At 47.0% G+C, this 11,474-nt stretch overlaps 4 protein-coding genes across 4 annotated transcripts; 1 reads left to right on the top strand and 3 right to left on the bottom strand.

The window, feature by feature from the left end:
- On the top strand, positions 1-9,138 carry LOC131886136 (zinc finger protein 184-like). The gene is made up of 5 exons (XM_059234392.1): positions 1-339; positions 615-2,404; positions 5,661-5,870; positions 8,108-8,401; positions 8,627-9,138. The coding sequence occupies exons 1-5, from the start codon at positions 141-143 to the stop codon at positions 8,870-8,872; spliced, it is 2,739 nt and encodes a 912-aa protein (XP_059090375.1). The 5' UTR covers positions 1-140; the 3' UTR covers positions 8,873-9,138.
- On the bottom strand, positions 2,417-5,373 carry LOC131886135 (nucleolar protein dao-5-like). The gene has a single exon (XM_059234391.1). It carries the CDS (start codon positions 5,286-5,288, stop codon positions 2,481-2,483), a length of 2,808 nt encoding a protein of 935 aa, XP_059090374.1. The 5' UTR covers positions 5,289-5,373; the 3' UTR covers positions 2,417-2,480.
- Positions 5,886-7,138, bottom strand: LOC131886141 (protein-lysine N-methyltransferase EEF2KMT-like). The gene has a single exon (XM_059234397.1). It carries the CDS (start codon positions 7,060-7,062, stop codon positions 5,929-5,931), a length of 1,134 nt encoding a protein of 377 aa, XP_059090380.1. The 5' UTR covers positions 7,063-7,138; the 3' UTR covers positions 5,886-5,928.
- On the bottom strand, positions 9,044-11,264 carry LOC131886142 (uncharacterized). Its single transcript, XM_059234398.1, has one exon. It carries the CDS (start codon positions 10,360-10,362, stop codon positions 9,259-9,261), a length of 1,104 nt encoding a protein of 367 aa, XP_059090381.1. The 5' UTR covers positions 10,363-11,264; the 3' UTR covers positions 9,044-9,258.
- Between the last annotated feature and the right edge of the window lie 210 nt (positions 11,265-11,474).

Raw genomic sequence — 11,474 nt, 5'->3', positions numbered from 1 at the left:
CAACATCAACAAAACTGTTCTCCCCAACATCAACATGATCGGGTCAATCCGGTGACATTCCCTCATTAAATCCTAGGTTGGAGTCTACTCAAAGATATTGTAACTAGCACTCTACTCGAGTTCTTTAACCATTGCCAACCATGGTGAGCCATGAGGACCTGGTTCGTGAATTTGAACACGAGCAGAAGGATGTGGTGTTCGGTTCTCTCACCAATCATTTCCAATTGGGTCTCTTCACGGATTTAACGCTGGTCTGCCAAAATCAGAGCCTCCGCGCTCACAAGACCGTCCTTTCGGCCTCTTCCAAGTTCTTCCGGGATATCCTCAGACATTATCCGCGTACGTTACATAATACATCCGTGAAATGACTTCTTTTTTATTGGTAATCTGGTTCACGTTTTACTTGATAAAGGTATTATTTAAAACGATAAATTTCAACGGCTCTATGCCAGCTATCATTTAAGCATAAGGCTGAAATTTCGTCCCAAGCTTACAAAATTAGGACCGCTATTTTATTGGAGAAAAATGATTTCACCCATATCCAGAGCAGATTAAAGACCGTTCTTGCAGGATTGTACTCAAACCATAATTTCTTGATTGTTTCTCTTTCTTAGTGATCATGGCCATCGATTTGGATAAAGAGCTTTCGCCCAACGGAATCACACTCGACTTCACGGATCTCCAGCAATTGGTGAGCACTCTGTATTGCGTGGGTAATCTCGACACTTCCTCGCGAGGTATTGAGTCCATGCTCCTCGTGGCTCAAGTCCTAGGTATTCCCACCCTCATCTCATTCCTCAAACGCGTCAAGACCTCGTTCCCTAATTTTACGTCGGATCACCCGAGGTCGTGGGATCGACCCAAAGCCCCGTCCAATCCTCTGTTACCCAGTGTCACGACTCAGCATCCCGAGGACGAATTAGCTCGACCTTCGGCCCCTTTTCCTCAATTGCCACCGGAGATCCCGTTGCATAAGCAGGAGAGGATCGACCCTCATCCCAGTGGAGAAAGCCATTCACCCTCAAATCGTGCGCCCTCCCAAGCGACATTGGCTTCACTCAGTTCGTTTCCGTTTCAACCCCTGCCTAGCCCCCGACAGGGTGGTCATGAAGTCAATCCCAACAGTAGTAGTCGTGTGGTAACGAGTGTGTTGGAGAGCTTTGACCCCAGTTTCTTGACCAATCTGCAAGCCAATCAAATCGATGATCTCGAAAACGCTCTATTGCCGCATTTGCAAAACGAGGATTCCAATCCGGAACCCTCGCCCTTGCCGGCCCCCGGGTCTGGAACATCCGGTTTGAATAGTAGGAAGTGTGCCAGTGCTTCCATGTTTCCGAATCAAGAGAAAGAACAGCACTCGGTGGTGGTGGACATTCCACCGGACATGGACCCGACGTATAGCTTCGATCAGCCTACATCAAGTGGTTTGACCCCGCCGAATTTTGGCGTCCGGCCGGCCGATCCGTCTGAAGTATTGACTCAATCTGCCAACCCTCCACGAACATCCCCGTTACCTCAGTTTAGTGTCTTAAAGCCGAATCAACGAGTGGACCCTTCGGTTTGCGCACCTAAACCCGTGGTGCTCAGACCCGATGCATCATTCTCGCCTTTGTCAACCTCAACCATTCCGGAAACACCAACGCCTTTGACACCGGAGATCCCCAAGTCTGATGACGAATTAGAGCCACCTAGTTTGCATGAGGAAGAGACCGAGGAGGGCCTCGTCATTGACGAGAGCTTTGAGGGTGAGAATCGAGTGTCTCAGACGGAAGATGCCGAGATTGAAGTGAATCTGGAAAAGGTTCGCGAGGGACAGAGCTTCAAGTTCGCCATTCCTGGGAGCTCAAAGTCAGTGACATTGAACTTCTCAGCGGATGCATTAAAAGAAATGCGCAATTCCATGACCGGAGAGGATCATGAAGACGCCAATAACGGCTCCATTCAAGACCCGAAACTTAGTTCCTCGGTGGGCAAAACTACTTCGCCAAGGCATCTTAGGTCTAGGAAGAGAAAGAAAAAGACCAGTCCAAGTCTGGTTTGTAAATCTTTGTTCGCGTGTCAGCTCTGTGGCAAGGCCTTTCCAAACAAAAAGCTCTTCGATCGACACGCCTCATTCCACGTGGAGATTAACTCATCGTGCAAAGTGTGCGGGAAATTATTTCCCAAACGGTGGAATCTAGAGGAGCATATGGCCCTTGAACACGACATGGGAAAGAAGGGCAAATGTAAGGATTGTAATAAAGAGTTCAAATGGGACCGAAATCTCTTGGCCCACATCCAGCTCCATCATCCGAAGGAAATCCGGCATCGATGCAAATTCTGCCCCTTGAACTTCATCAAGAAGCGCTTCTATATTCGTCACCATCAAAAGAGACACCCCAACAAACCTGAAACCTGGTGCAAGGTAAGTCAAGCATTGCGATAAAATATCTTTATTCCCACAAAGTGCTGGATACAGGAGCCCCAATTGAAAACAGAAGCTAGTCGAATCGAATACTATTCACACCCACATTGATCTGTCCACCACGATAGCTACCTCTCTTTTTCTTCGTCTTTTCGTGCTTGAAGCTCTTTCCTTTGGTCACAATGAGATCACGGCTAGCCTTGGCCCCCCACGTGTCGAAGCTCTTGAATGAATTATCGGCAAGTTCGGCCTTCTCGATGGTCGTATTCAGGGTGTCAATTCGTCGGAATGGCGTGTTCGGCTTCTTATGCTTGGGCATATCCTCGATGCCACTATCACTCTCTTGCTTGGGCACACCGTTACTGGCTGGACGTGGAGTGGAACTGACAAACTTCTTTGCAGGTGGAGGAGCCTGGATCTGTTCGTCAGAAGAGGCCTCGGAACTCGATTCGGCTTTTCGTTTGGTGCCGGTTTGCGGGGTCTTGAAAGTATGTTCTGCGGCAGGTTTGGATTTGGGAGCTTCATCCTCGTCGGAAGATGACTCCTCTGATGATGATTTTTTCTCAGCCGCTGGTTTGCTCGCCTTAGCCTTGGGTGTGGTCATTGCGGTGGGTTCCTCATCTGAGCTATCATCGCTACTACTTGATTCGTCTTTGTTCGTGACGGGTTTCGTGACGATTGGAGTACTAGTAGTCTTGGCTACTTTCTTTGGAGGTTCGTCATCATCCGAGCTATCCTCGGAACTATCTTCAGAATTACTCTGCTTTGCTTTAGTTGGCTTAGAGGGAGTGAGGGTGGCCGGAGGAGCATTAGCCTTCTTGGGAGCTTCATCTTCAGAGCTGGATTCCGCTGAACTTGAGCTCTCTTTTTTGGCCGGAACCTTTTTGGCCGCAGGTGTCGCGGGCTTTTGGGCACATTCATCCTCCGAGCTGCTTTCTTCAGAACTTGACTCGTCCTTTTTAGCCGTCTTGGCCGGGGTTTGTTTGGTTGCGGTCGTGTTAACGGGCTTTGGGGGAGCTTCATCCTCGGAGCTGGATTCCTCAGAGCTTGAACTCTCCTTCTTGGCTGTCTTCTTATCTGCTCCCTTTGCGGCTTTTTTGGGAGCTTCATCCTCAGAGCTGGATTCTTCGGAGCTTGAACTCTCTTTCTTGGTCGGTTTGGCTGCAGGCTTCGCAACGGGCTTTTGGCCTCCTGCAGCCAGAGCCTTCTTAGGAGCTTCATCCTCAGAGCTAGATTCCTCTGAGCTTGAGCTCTCTTTCTTAGCCGCGGGCTTCGACGCAGGCTTCGACACGGGCTTTTTAGCCTCAACAGCCGGGGCCTTAGTTGGAGCTTCATCCTCGGTGCTGGATTCCTCCGAGCTTGAACTCTCTTTCTTAGTTGATTTGGCCGCAGGTTTGGTCACGGTTTTTTTAGCCGCTTCAGCCGGGGCCTTCTTGGGAGCTTCATCCTCGGAGCTGGATTCCTCCGAGCTTGAGCTCTCTTTCTTAGCCGCAGTTTTAGCCGCGGGCTTCGCCGTAGGCTTTTTAGGCGCTACAGCCGGGGCCTTCTTTGTAGCTTCATCCTCGGAACTGGATTCTTCCGAGCTTGAGCTCTCCTTTTGTGCTGATTTGGCCACGGGCTTCGCCACGGTCTTTTTAGCCGCTACAGCCGGGGCCTTCTTGGGAGCTTCATCCTCAGAGCTAGAATCCTCGGAACTAGAACTCTCTTTCTTGGCTGATTTGGCCACGGGCTTCGCCACGGTCTTTTTAGCCGCTACAGCCGGGGCCTTCTTGGGAGCTTCATCCTCAGAGCTAGATTCCTCTGAGCTTGAGCTCTCTTTCTTGGCTGCGGCTTTGCTGGTTGGTTTCGGCACCGAAGGAGGTACGATTTTCTTGGGAGCTTCATCTTCGGAACTCGACTCGTCGTCCGAACTCGACTCGGCTTTTTTATTGACAGCCAGCCCGGGTTTCTTAGTAGCTGAGGTGGCCGAGGGCTTGACCACGACAGCCACAGCTCTCTTGGGAGCTTCATCTTCGGAGCTAGATTCTTCAGAACTTGAGCTCTCCTTCTGAGCCGGTTTGGCCACTGGCTTCTTGACCACTGGAACGGTGGCTTTCTTCTTAGGAGCCTCATCCTCGGATTCACTGTCCTCCGAACTCGAGCTTGCATCTTTGTTTTTCGTGACCACTGCCACGGTTTTCTTGGACGAAACGACCTTAGGTTTCTGGCTCTGGGGTGCTTCTTCCTCGTCTTCCGAACTCTCTTCCGAACTCGATTCTTTTTTCTTCGCCGGCGTCACGACTCTTTTCACCGGTTTAACCGGCGCTTCATCTTCCGAACTTTCGTCTTCTGAGCTAGACTCTTTCGCCTTGGGAGCCGCTTTCACCACCACCTTCTTCACCGGAGACTTGGCCGCCACTGAGCTCTTCTTCTTCTGATTCTTATCTTCCTCCTCATCCTCTGAACTATCTTCCTCAGAGCTGGACTCTTCCTTCTTCTTCTTGGGCGTCACGGGTGCAACCATGTTAGGTTTGACCGCGGGTTTGGCACTCGGCTCATCTTCTTCCGAGCTACTCTCCTCAGAAGACGACTTTTTCTGTTGAGCCTTGGAACGGGTCACGGCGGGCGAGGCCTGGTTTTTAGCTTTAGTCGGAGCTTCATCCTCGGAATCCGACTCATCTTCGGACGACGATTTGCCCTGAGGATTCTGGCTCAGATTCAATCGCTTATTGGCAGGTGCCGTCTGGTTGTAATGAGCGATGATGTCCTTCAAGGAAGGGCTATTTTGGGCTAAAGGATTAGAACGACGTTTAGCCTTGAACTCCTGGCTCAAGCGGGCTTGACCGGTCTGAGCTAAATACTCGGCGACCAACGAATCGGCGAGAGGTTCCACCGGCAAACTCATGATGCGGGTCGAGATCACAATGGACACGTGCTACTATTAATTCAGCTCAATGATATTTTGAGCTAGCCACGAGGTCAGCTGAAAGCTGCACAAAGTTGACCAAGAAATTCTTGGCTTTGATTTTACATACTACAGGTTAGGATGGGCATTTGAAACTAGGCTCATGAAAAACAGGAAATGAACCTAAAACATCCAACAAATACACGTTTATGTACTCTGTTGGACATCCATGGGTTGACGTTAGGATGTTATTTTTTTAATTTGAAAAAGATTTCAAACTATTCTTTAGTCACCTTTATTTAGGGCGGATCAGATCATGTACAACTCACGCAACCGCAGAGATAATCTCGTCCTTTTCTTTTATTCTTCTAGTTTTGCCTTGAGATTTTTGACAATGCCAAGGTCCGCGAAGATCATACTTGTTCTCAGGTTGAGATCAGTGTTCGTGGGTTCTATTGTCATCGACACGATCAACCCGAAAAATTCAAAACCAAGCAAGCTTTGGAGGACCACCTCAAACTATCCCATGGAACATCCTTACATCAGGTGGCCGTGGAAAATAAATGTCCCGTGTGTCAAAAAGTAAGTCTTTTGAGATGTTGTTACTTGTATCCAGTTATATTCGGCTAATAGTTTACGATTAGAATAATCCTCTTTCGGGTTGAGGTAGATTTCCGGTCAACTTGATTCGATATAAACGCGTTGCTTGGTGACTCACATCCGAATTGACAATTGTCTCAGTCGGACTATAGGAACCCTTGGAAATAATGGCATAACTCAATCCATGCTTTTTTAACTCATCATTGAAGCAATCTAGTGTCGTGAAGCTTCTTTCTGTACAAGCGATATAAGCTGTCGGATCCATGGCATCGCTCAGTTTGAGCAGATCTTGGATCAATCCACACAATGGAGGTAAAAACGCTCGTTCGTAGACAATGTCTGATCCCAGGATCACATCCACTTTGGGCAAGCTAGACACGTCATATTTCAACCAGTCCAAATGTTGAACCGCCGTTGAGCAGTGACCAATCCTTTGATGGTAACTGACGGAACGTATTTTCTCCTCGGGGATGACGTAATGAGGGCCAATTTGGGTTTGTTCCAAGAGCTCGGCTGGATCCAAGTCTTTGGTGGATGAATCTGAGGGGAAGTTAAGTTGAAGGTTATTGATAATTGCATTGATGACTTTGACATGGCAATCCGTGAAGATGAAAGATTCCATGCCAAACGATCGGAGCAAGGAGAGTCCTAACAATCCGGATCCAGATCCCAGCTCTATCACACGTTGGTTCGTTAGGAATGAGGTGAATTTGGTCAACCAATCCGTAAGAAACATGGCCCCTTGCCAAGAGGTCAGTCCTGTGGTTCCATGACCAATAATGTTTCGATTCTCCTCCAGAAGTGTCACATATTCCAAGTGATTTCGCTCGAAGCTCTTGAAGATGTACTCGGGTTCTTCGAACTCGATATTACCGTTTGAGGTAGTGTCACCATCCAGAACCCTTTTCATCCAATGGGCGACCTCTGATTTCAATTTGGGTGACACTGGGAATCGAGTTAGCTCATGGTGTTCCACAACATCTGTCAATTGACTTGACAAACAATCTCTTGTGGCCTTCAAGTCATGTTGGGTGTGAGCGGCGTACGCGAAATATTTGATACAAAGATCGTGCAGATTGTTCCAAATGGGAGACTGTACTGGAACATGTCCAAAATAGGCGGTGATGAAGCTCCTGACTATCACAATGCACCGATCTTCCAGAGAGATCTCCATTATCAGCACTTGAATGCACAGGTCTTTTGAATGCTTCAGAGGAACCGACCAGATTTTGGCAACAAAAATACTTCGACAAGGTCGGAGTCGTTCCCAGTCATTGCTTTGCGTTATGATCCTCGTAAGCTAGGGTAGGTTCGGTTTAGATTGAGGATTACTGCCAGAAACAAGCACTGCCCAATGTCTCTTAGCTATGGACCTGTAGTTTAGTAACTGGCTTTCTCGTCACCTTCTTGACCCGGGACTCCTGGTGTGATTACTGTGGGAGTGGTGCACAAGCAAGGACAGACGACGGGGCATTGTCCTTAGTAGATTTAAACGTTTTTGATGAGTAAAGTTTGTTTCCACATTCGGATTTGCCGTTATGCAATGCAATTTACAATATTGGCATAGAATGCTGATTCATTTTCGTCACGCTTCTTCTCTTCGAAATAATAGATTAAAGACTTACAAAGTTAACTTTTCAACTAATGGACCAAAGTTATATCAAATTTGTTCCATCTGTCTATCGTATGTCGTTAAGAGTTGGCTTGATAATTTTTAGACTAATGTAAAGATCGAATGGAATTTTTTATTAGATGTATCTCATCCAAGTTTTGGGGTAACGTGCAAAGGCCTGCTCACGACATGCATACATCTGCAAAGCCATTACAATTAGTCCAACAATATCAGCTGACTTGCTTAACCCAACCCGAACCCCTTTTATGACAGTTATATTTCATTTCAGGTAACCTTCATTGACGTTATTCTATCATTAAATGACGTTTGTTCAACAGGATGTGATTGCTTGGAATCTTTGTTCAGTTCAGCTAGTTTTTTGACTCATTTCAAACTTTTCTGTATTTCGTAGAAGTAAGGAAATACTAGTGATGGGATCAAACAAATTTCCAAAATCAGGATCGCCAGAAAACTAGGAAAGTCAAAGCACAGGCCTTTTCTAACGTATGGTAGAATATTAGGCTTGGCCAAAAAGGTGACCCTGGTTTGATCGGAGAAAAATCAGGGTTACTTTTTGTGATTAACTAACGGGTTTTCGATCTTCCAGAAATTCCTTTTCAAGAAGAATTTAATCACTCATTTGAAGCGCTTCCACGAAGAGAGCTGCCAAGTGGATTCCATTGGGAGAGCCGAAAAAGAGACGATCAAAATCAAAACTCATCAGTGTCAGTTTTGTGACAAGACTTTCCACTACGAGGACGATCGACTTAACCATGAAAATACTCACAAAGGCGAAAAGAATTACGTGTGTCATTGCTCCAAGGCCTACAGCTCTGAAAAGGCCCTAACTCGCCATAAAAAGGTGGCGCATGAGATGCCAATACAAACTTATGTTTGCAAAGTAAGTTTCTATTAGGTACTAATCTCTCTTCGTGCCTGACATCGTAGTCCAGATACTGCAGCTCTTCATGACTAGCTATTCATGTGCTTCACAATTTTGCTTGGAATGGCCCAACCGAGTTGTAAATTCAAATCAAGTTCTTGGAATCACGTCTTTATTTCTTCTACGTCAAGGGGCTCTGCCAAGGAGATAAATCGATAATTAGCTATTAATTTTGTTCTTTAGATCTGCAACAAGATCTTGAGTGACCAATACAAACTCAAGTATCACATGGCTGTGCACTCGGACGCCAAGACGTTCCAATGTTCCGATTGTGGAAGTCGGTTCAAATGCCGCGATAATTTGCTGAAGCATTTGATCAAGAAACACCAGAGGAGAGAGATCCATGAGAATGAGGAAGCCATTCGTGATCCCGTGGAACTGGAAGTGATCCACAACGTGGCTCGCGAGGAATGTGTGACCTCAACGTGAAATCAGATTTTTGTCTAAATATCTCTTTATTATTTAGGCTCTACCAGAACATTTGCTTCGAATATATCTTTCGTTAACAAAACAATGATGTTTTACTCTCATAAAAAGGGGATAGCGAGCTGTGTTGTTTGTGTGTGTTTTTTTTGTAGCGTTAACATGTTTTTACGAAAAGAAGTGTCCATCGCAAATATATTTTTTGTAACACCAGTTTGAAGTAGGAGGACAGATTTTCTTTGAGGTTAATAATTCTTGCTCTCTCGGTTCTTCCAAGTACAATATATAATTATTTAGGTGAATCAGGTATTCGGAGTGGCTGTGTGGGTCACCAAACTTACAAGACGTTTGGAGAAAAAGAGTTCGAAAAGTGGAAATTGTACATTTGGATCTTACAAAGTGAGAGGTGTGTTGTCTGCATTGACAGGGGAGGTTCCAGGTACAATGCCCCTCATGAAGACATTGTCTTCACAAGTAGGCGTACCCGGGATAGTGACAGGTAACGTTGGTATGTTAGTAATTGTATTGAGTGTCGTCACCGGCTTAATAATTGCCGGCGACGCTGTAGTTACATTACTTGTTGCTGCTGTTCTGTTTGCATTGACTTTGCTCAAGAAGTCTTTGAGGAGTTGGATTTTGAGCTCCATCTCGTCACACTTCTTTTTCAAGTTCATGTTCTTGGATTCTAAACTTCCCGCCACATCCTCGTGGTGACTCATCTCCACCTTCCGCCGTTGACGAAAACGTTGCGATGCCAACCGGTTTTGCTCCTTTTTCCGCTCACGAATATCACCCACATTCGACGGGAGGCTGTACTTCCGAGCCCTCTTAATGGGACACAGATCCAAGTCGACCCGTTGCCCCATAGGCCTCACCGGCTCCGACATTGTGTCACTCATACTACCGGTGTCATGGACTTCTGGGTAAGGAGGCTCCTGCTTGGATTCCCGTACCACATCGTCCAAGAGGTCACGGATGCGTCGGATTTGAATCTCCAATTTGTTCTTGTGGGCCTTGAGCAGGGTATTTCGGCGGGCCAGGAGGTCGTGCTCGCCCTCAATGAGCTCGGAGAAGCTCTTTTTCCTTTGACGGTAGTTTTGAGCCGCAGCCTTGTTCTGCTCCTTCCTCTTCATGCGCCGCTCATCGTCCATGGAGCTGCTGGAATAAGATGAAGCATTGGACGAGCACGACCCGGACCTGGGATGGATATCCAGGTTTTCGCGTTTGCAGGATAGGTCTAGTGGAGCGGCATTGTCCGATTTGATGGTCAAATCCTGAGCTTGGCTACTTACTACCACGAGGTAAGACAGAGGTGGGGGTTGTTGGGGTTGTTGATTTTGAGGTTGTTGGGAAGTGGGTGGTTGAGACGAGGGGTATTCAGGTAGGAGGGTCCGAAAAAGAGGTTGGATGTTGACAGTCTGCTTGGGTAGGATGGGGGTGGGGGAATGGTTGCCCAACATGGGTTGGCTAATGTAAATTCGTGATACATCAACCATGGTGAAGACAGTATTGGTTCTCAATGATGATTGAGATGCACGAAGAGTATCAATGAAGAACTGGCTTGAGGTGAGTTAAAGGCCGAATGATGATGATGATGATGATGATGATGAAGTCAATGGGAAACCTATTGCATCACCTTAGGTACGGAGTCAACGACCAAGCCTCCGCGATGACGAATACTCTTGAAAATCCGATCGATTATTGTAGTAAATATTGCATCATATCACGCCAACTCCAAATGTTGTAGATGCCTTTCCCCTAGAGAGCTGTTCTTGTTTCAACTCGCGACAACACCAATTTCAACTTGAGCTCAGTCTTTGGCACAATGCTCAACGGTTATCAAAGGCTCCAAAGGTCTATTTCCCGACTAATTTCGGTTTCCATAATAACATCGACGACCCTGCGGCGATTCTAGAAGATGATGAAGCCACCACCACCAGTACTACGAGTTGGGCTACTACCACAACTGCGATTCCAGCAGGCAAGCTTGTTCCAGGCCAGGAACGTATTAGAGGCAGCTATGGATCCGTCCCAAGGTTTCAGCAGCAATCCCCCGTCGATGGATGACGCAAAATCTTGTTTTTGTCAGTAGCAGTCATCCTGGAGGACGGAATGAGGGCTTGCTTGTCGAGTCTTTGGAGCCAGGTCTGGATGAGCATCAGTCAGCAGGCCGAACAAGATCATCAGTATCTTGATCGCTCATCCAGCAAAGAGTTCGGTTAGCAACATGATTTTAACATGCTAGTCCGGTCGTTTCATCGGACGGCAGTGGACGCCTTCACACGTCTACAAGAAAGGCTGGCCAGGAGGAGAGGAATGACGATGAAGAGGAGGAGCATGAGACACGACTGGAGGCCTGCCATTGAGGTCCACGTAGTACAAGGGCCGGCCTGGCACGTCAACGACAATAATATGAGTGTGTACTCAAGATACTCTATAGAAGTTACTGGCTTGATAAACAGAGAATAGTATACATTCGCTCAATAGTACCCTTATGGCTTACCGGACGGCTTCGAACGTACGAGTACGAGCATGCATGTGCCTGTGAGCATACTACCTTTTGCAAGGTTGGTAGATTCTAACTATGAACACACGGCATGATATCTGC

This window comes from Tigriopus californicus, chromosome 9 (genome assembly GCF_007210705.1).
Source record: "Tigriopus californicus strain San Diego chromosome 9, Tcal_SD_v2.1, whole genome shotgun sequence".
Lineage (NCBI taxonomy): Eukaryota > Metazoa > Arthropoda > Copepoda > Harpacticoida > Harpacticidae > Tigriopus > Tigriopus californicus.
This window is presented reverse-complemented; position numbering and strand designations above follow the sequence as displayed.

What these genes read in the sequence shown, in the direction of transcription:
- LOC131886141 (XM_059234397.1), bottom strand. Translation starts at nt 7,062, where the DNA reads ATGGAGATCTCTCTGGAAGATCGGTGCATTGTGATAGTCAGGAGCTTC.
- LOC131886136 (XM_059234392.1), top strand. Translation starts at nt 141, where the DNA reads ATGGTGAGCCATGAGGACCTGGTTCGTGAATTTGAACACGAGCAGAAG. An exon ending in TATCCTCAGACATTATCCGC is followed by an intron (nt 340 to 614) that starts GTACGTTACATA and finishes TCTCTTTCTTAG; the next exon opens with TGATCATGGCCATCGATTTG. An exon ending in TACAAACTTATGTTTGCAAA is followed by an intron (nt 8,402 to 8,626) that starts GTAAGTTTCTAT and finishes TTTGTTCTTTAG; the next exon opens with ATCTGCAACAAGATCTTGAG.
- LOC131886135 (XM_059234391.1), bottom strand. Translation starts at nt 5,288, where the DNA reads ATGAGTTTGCCGGTGGAACCTCTCGCCGATTCGTTGGTCGCCGAGTAT.
- LOC131886142 (XM_059234398.1), bottom strand. Translation starts at nt 10,362, where the DNA reads ATGGTTGATGTATCACGAATTTACATTAGCCAACCCATGTTGGGCAAC.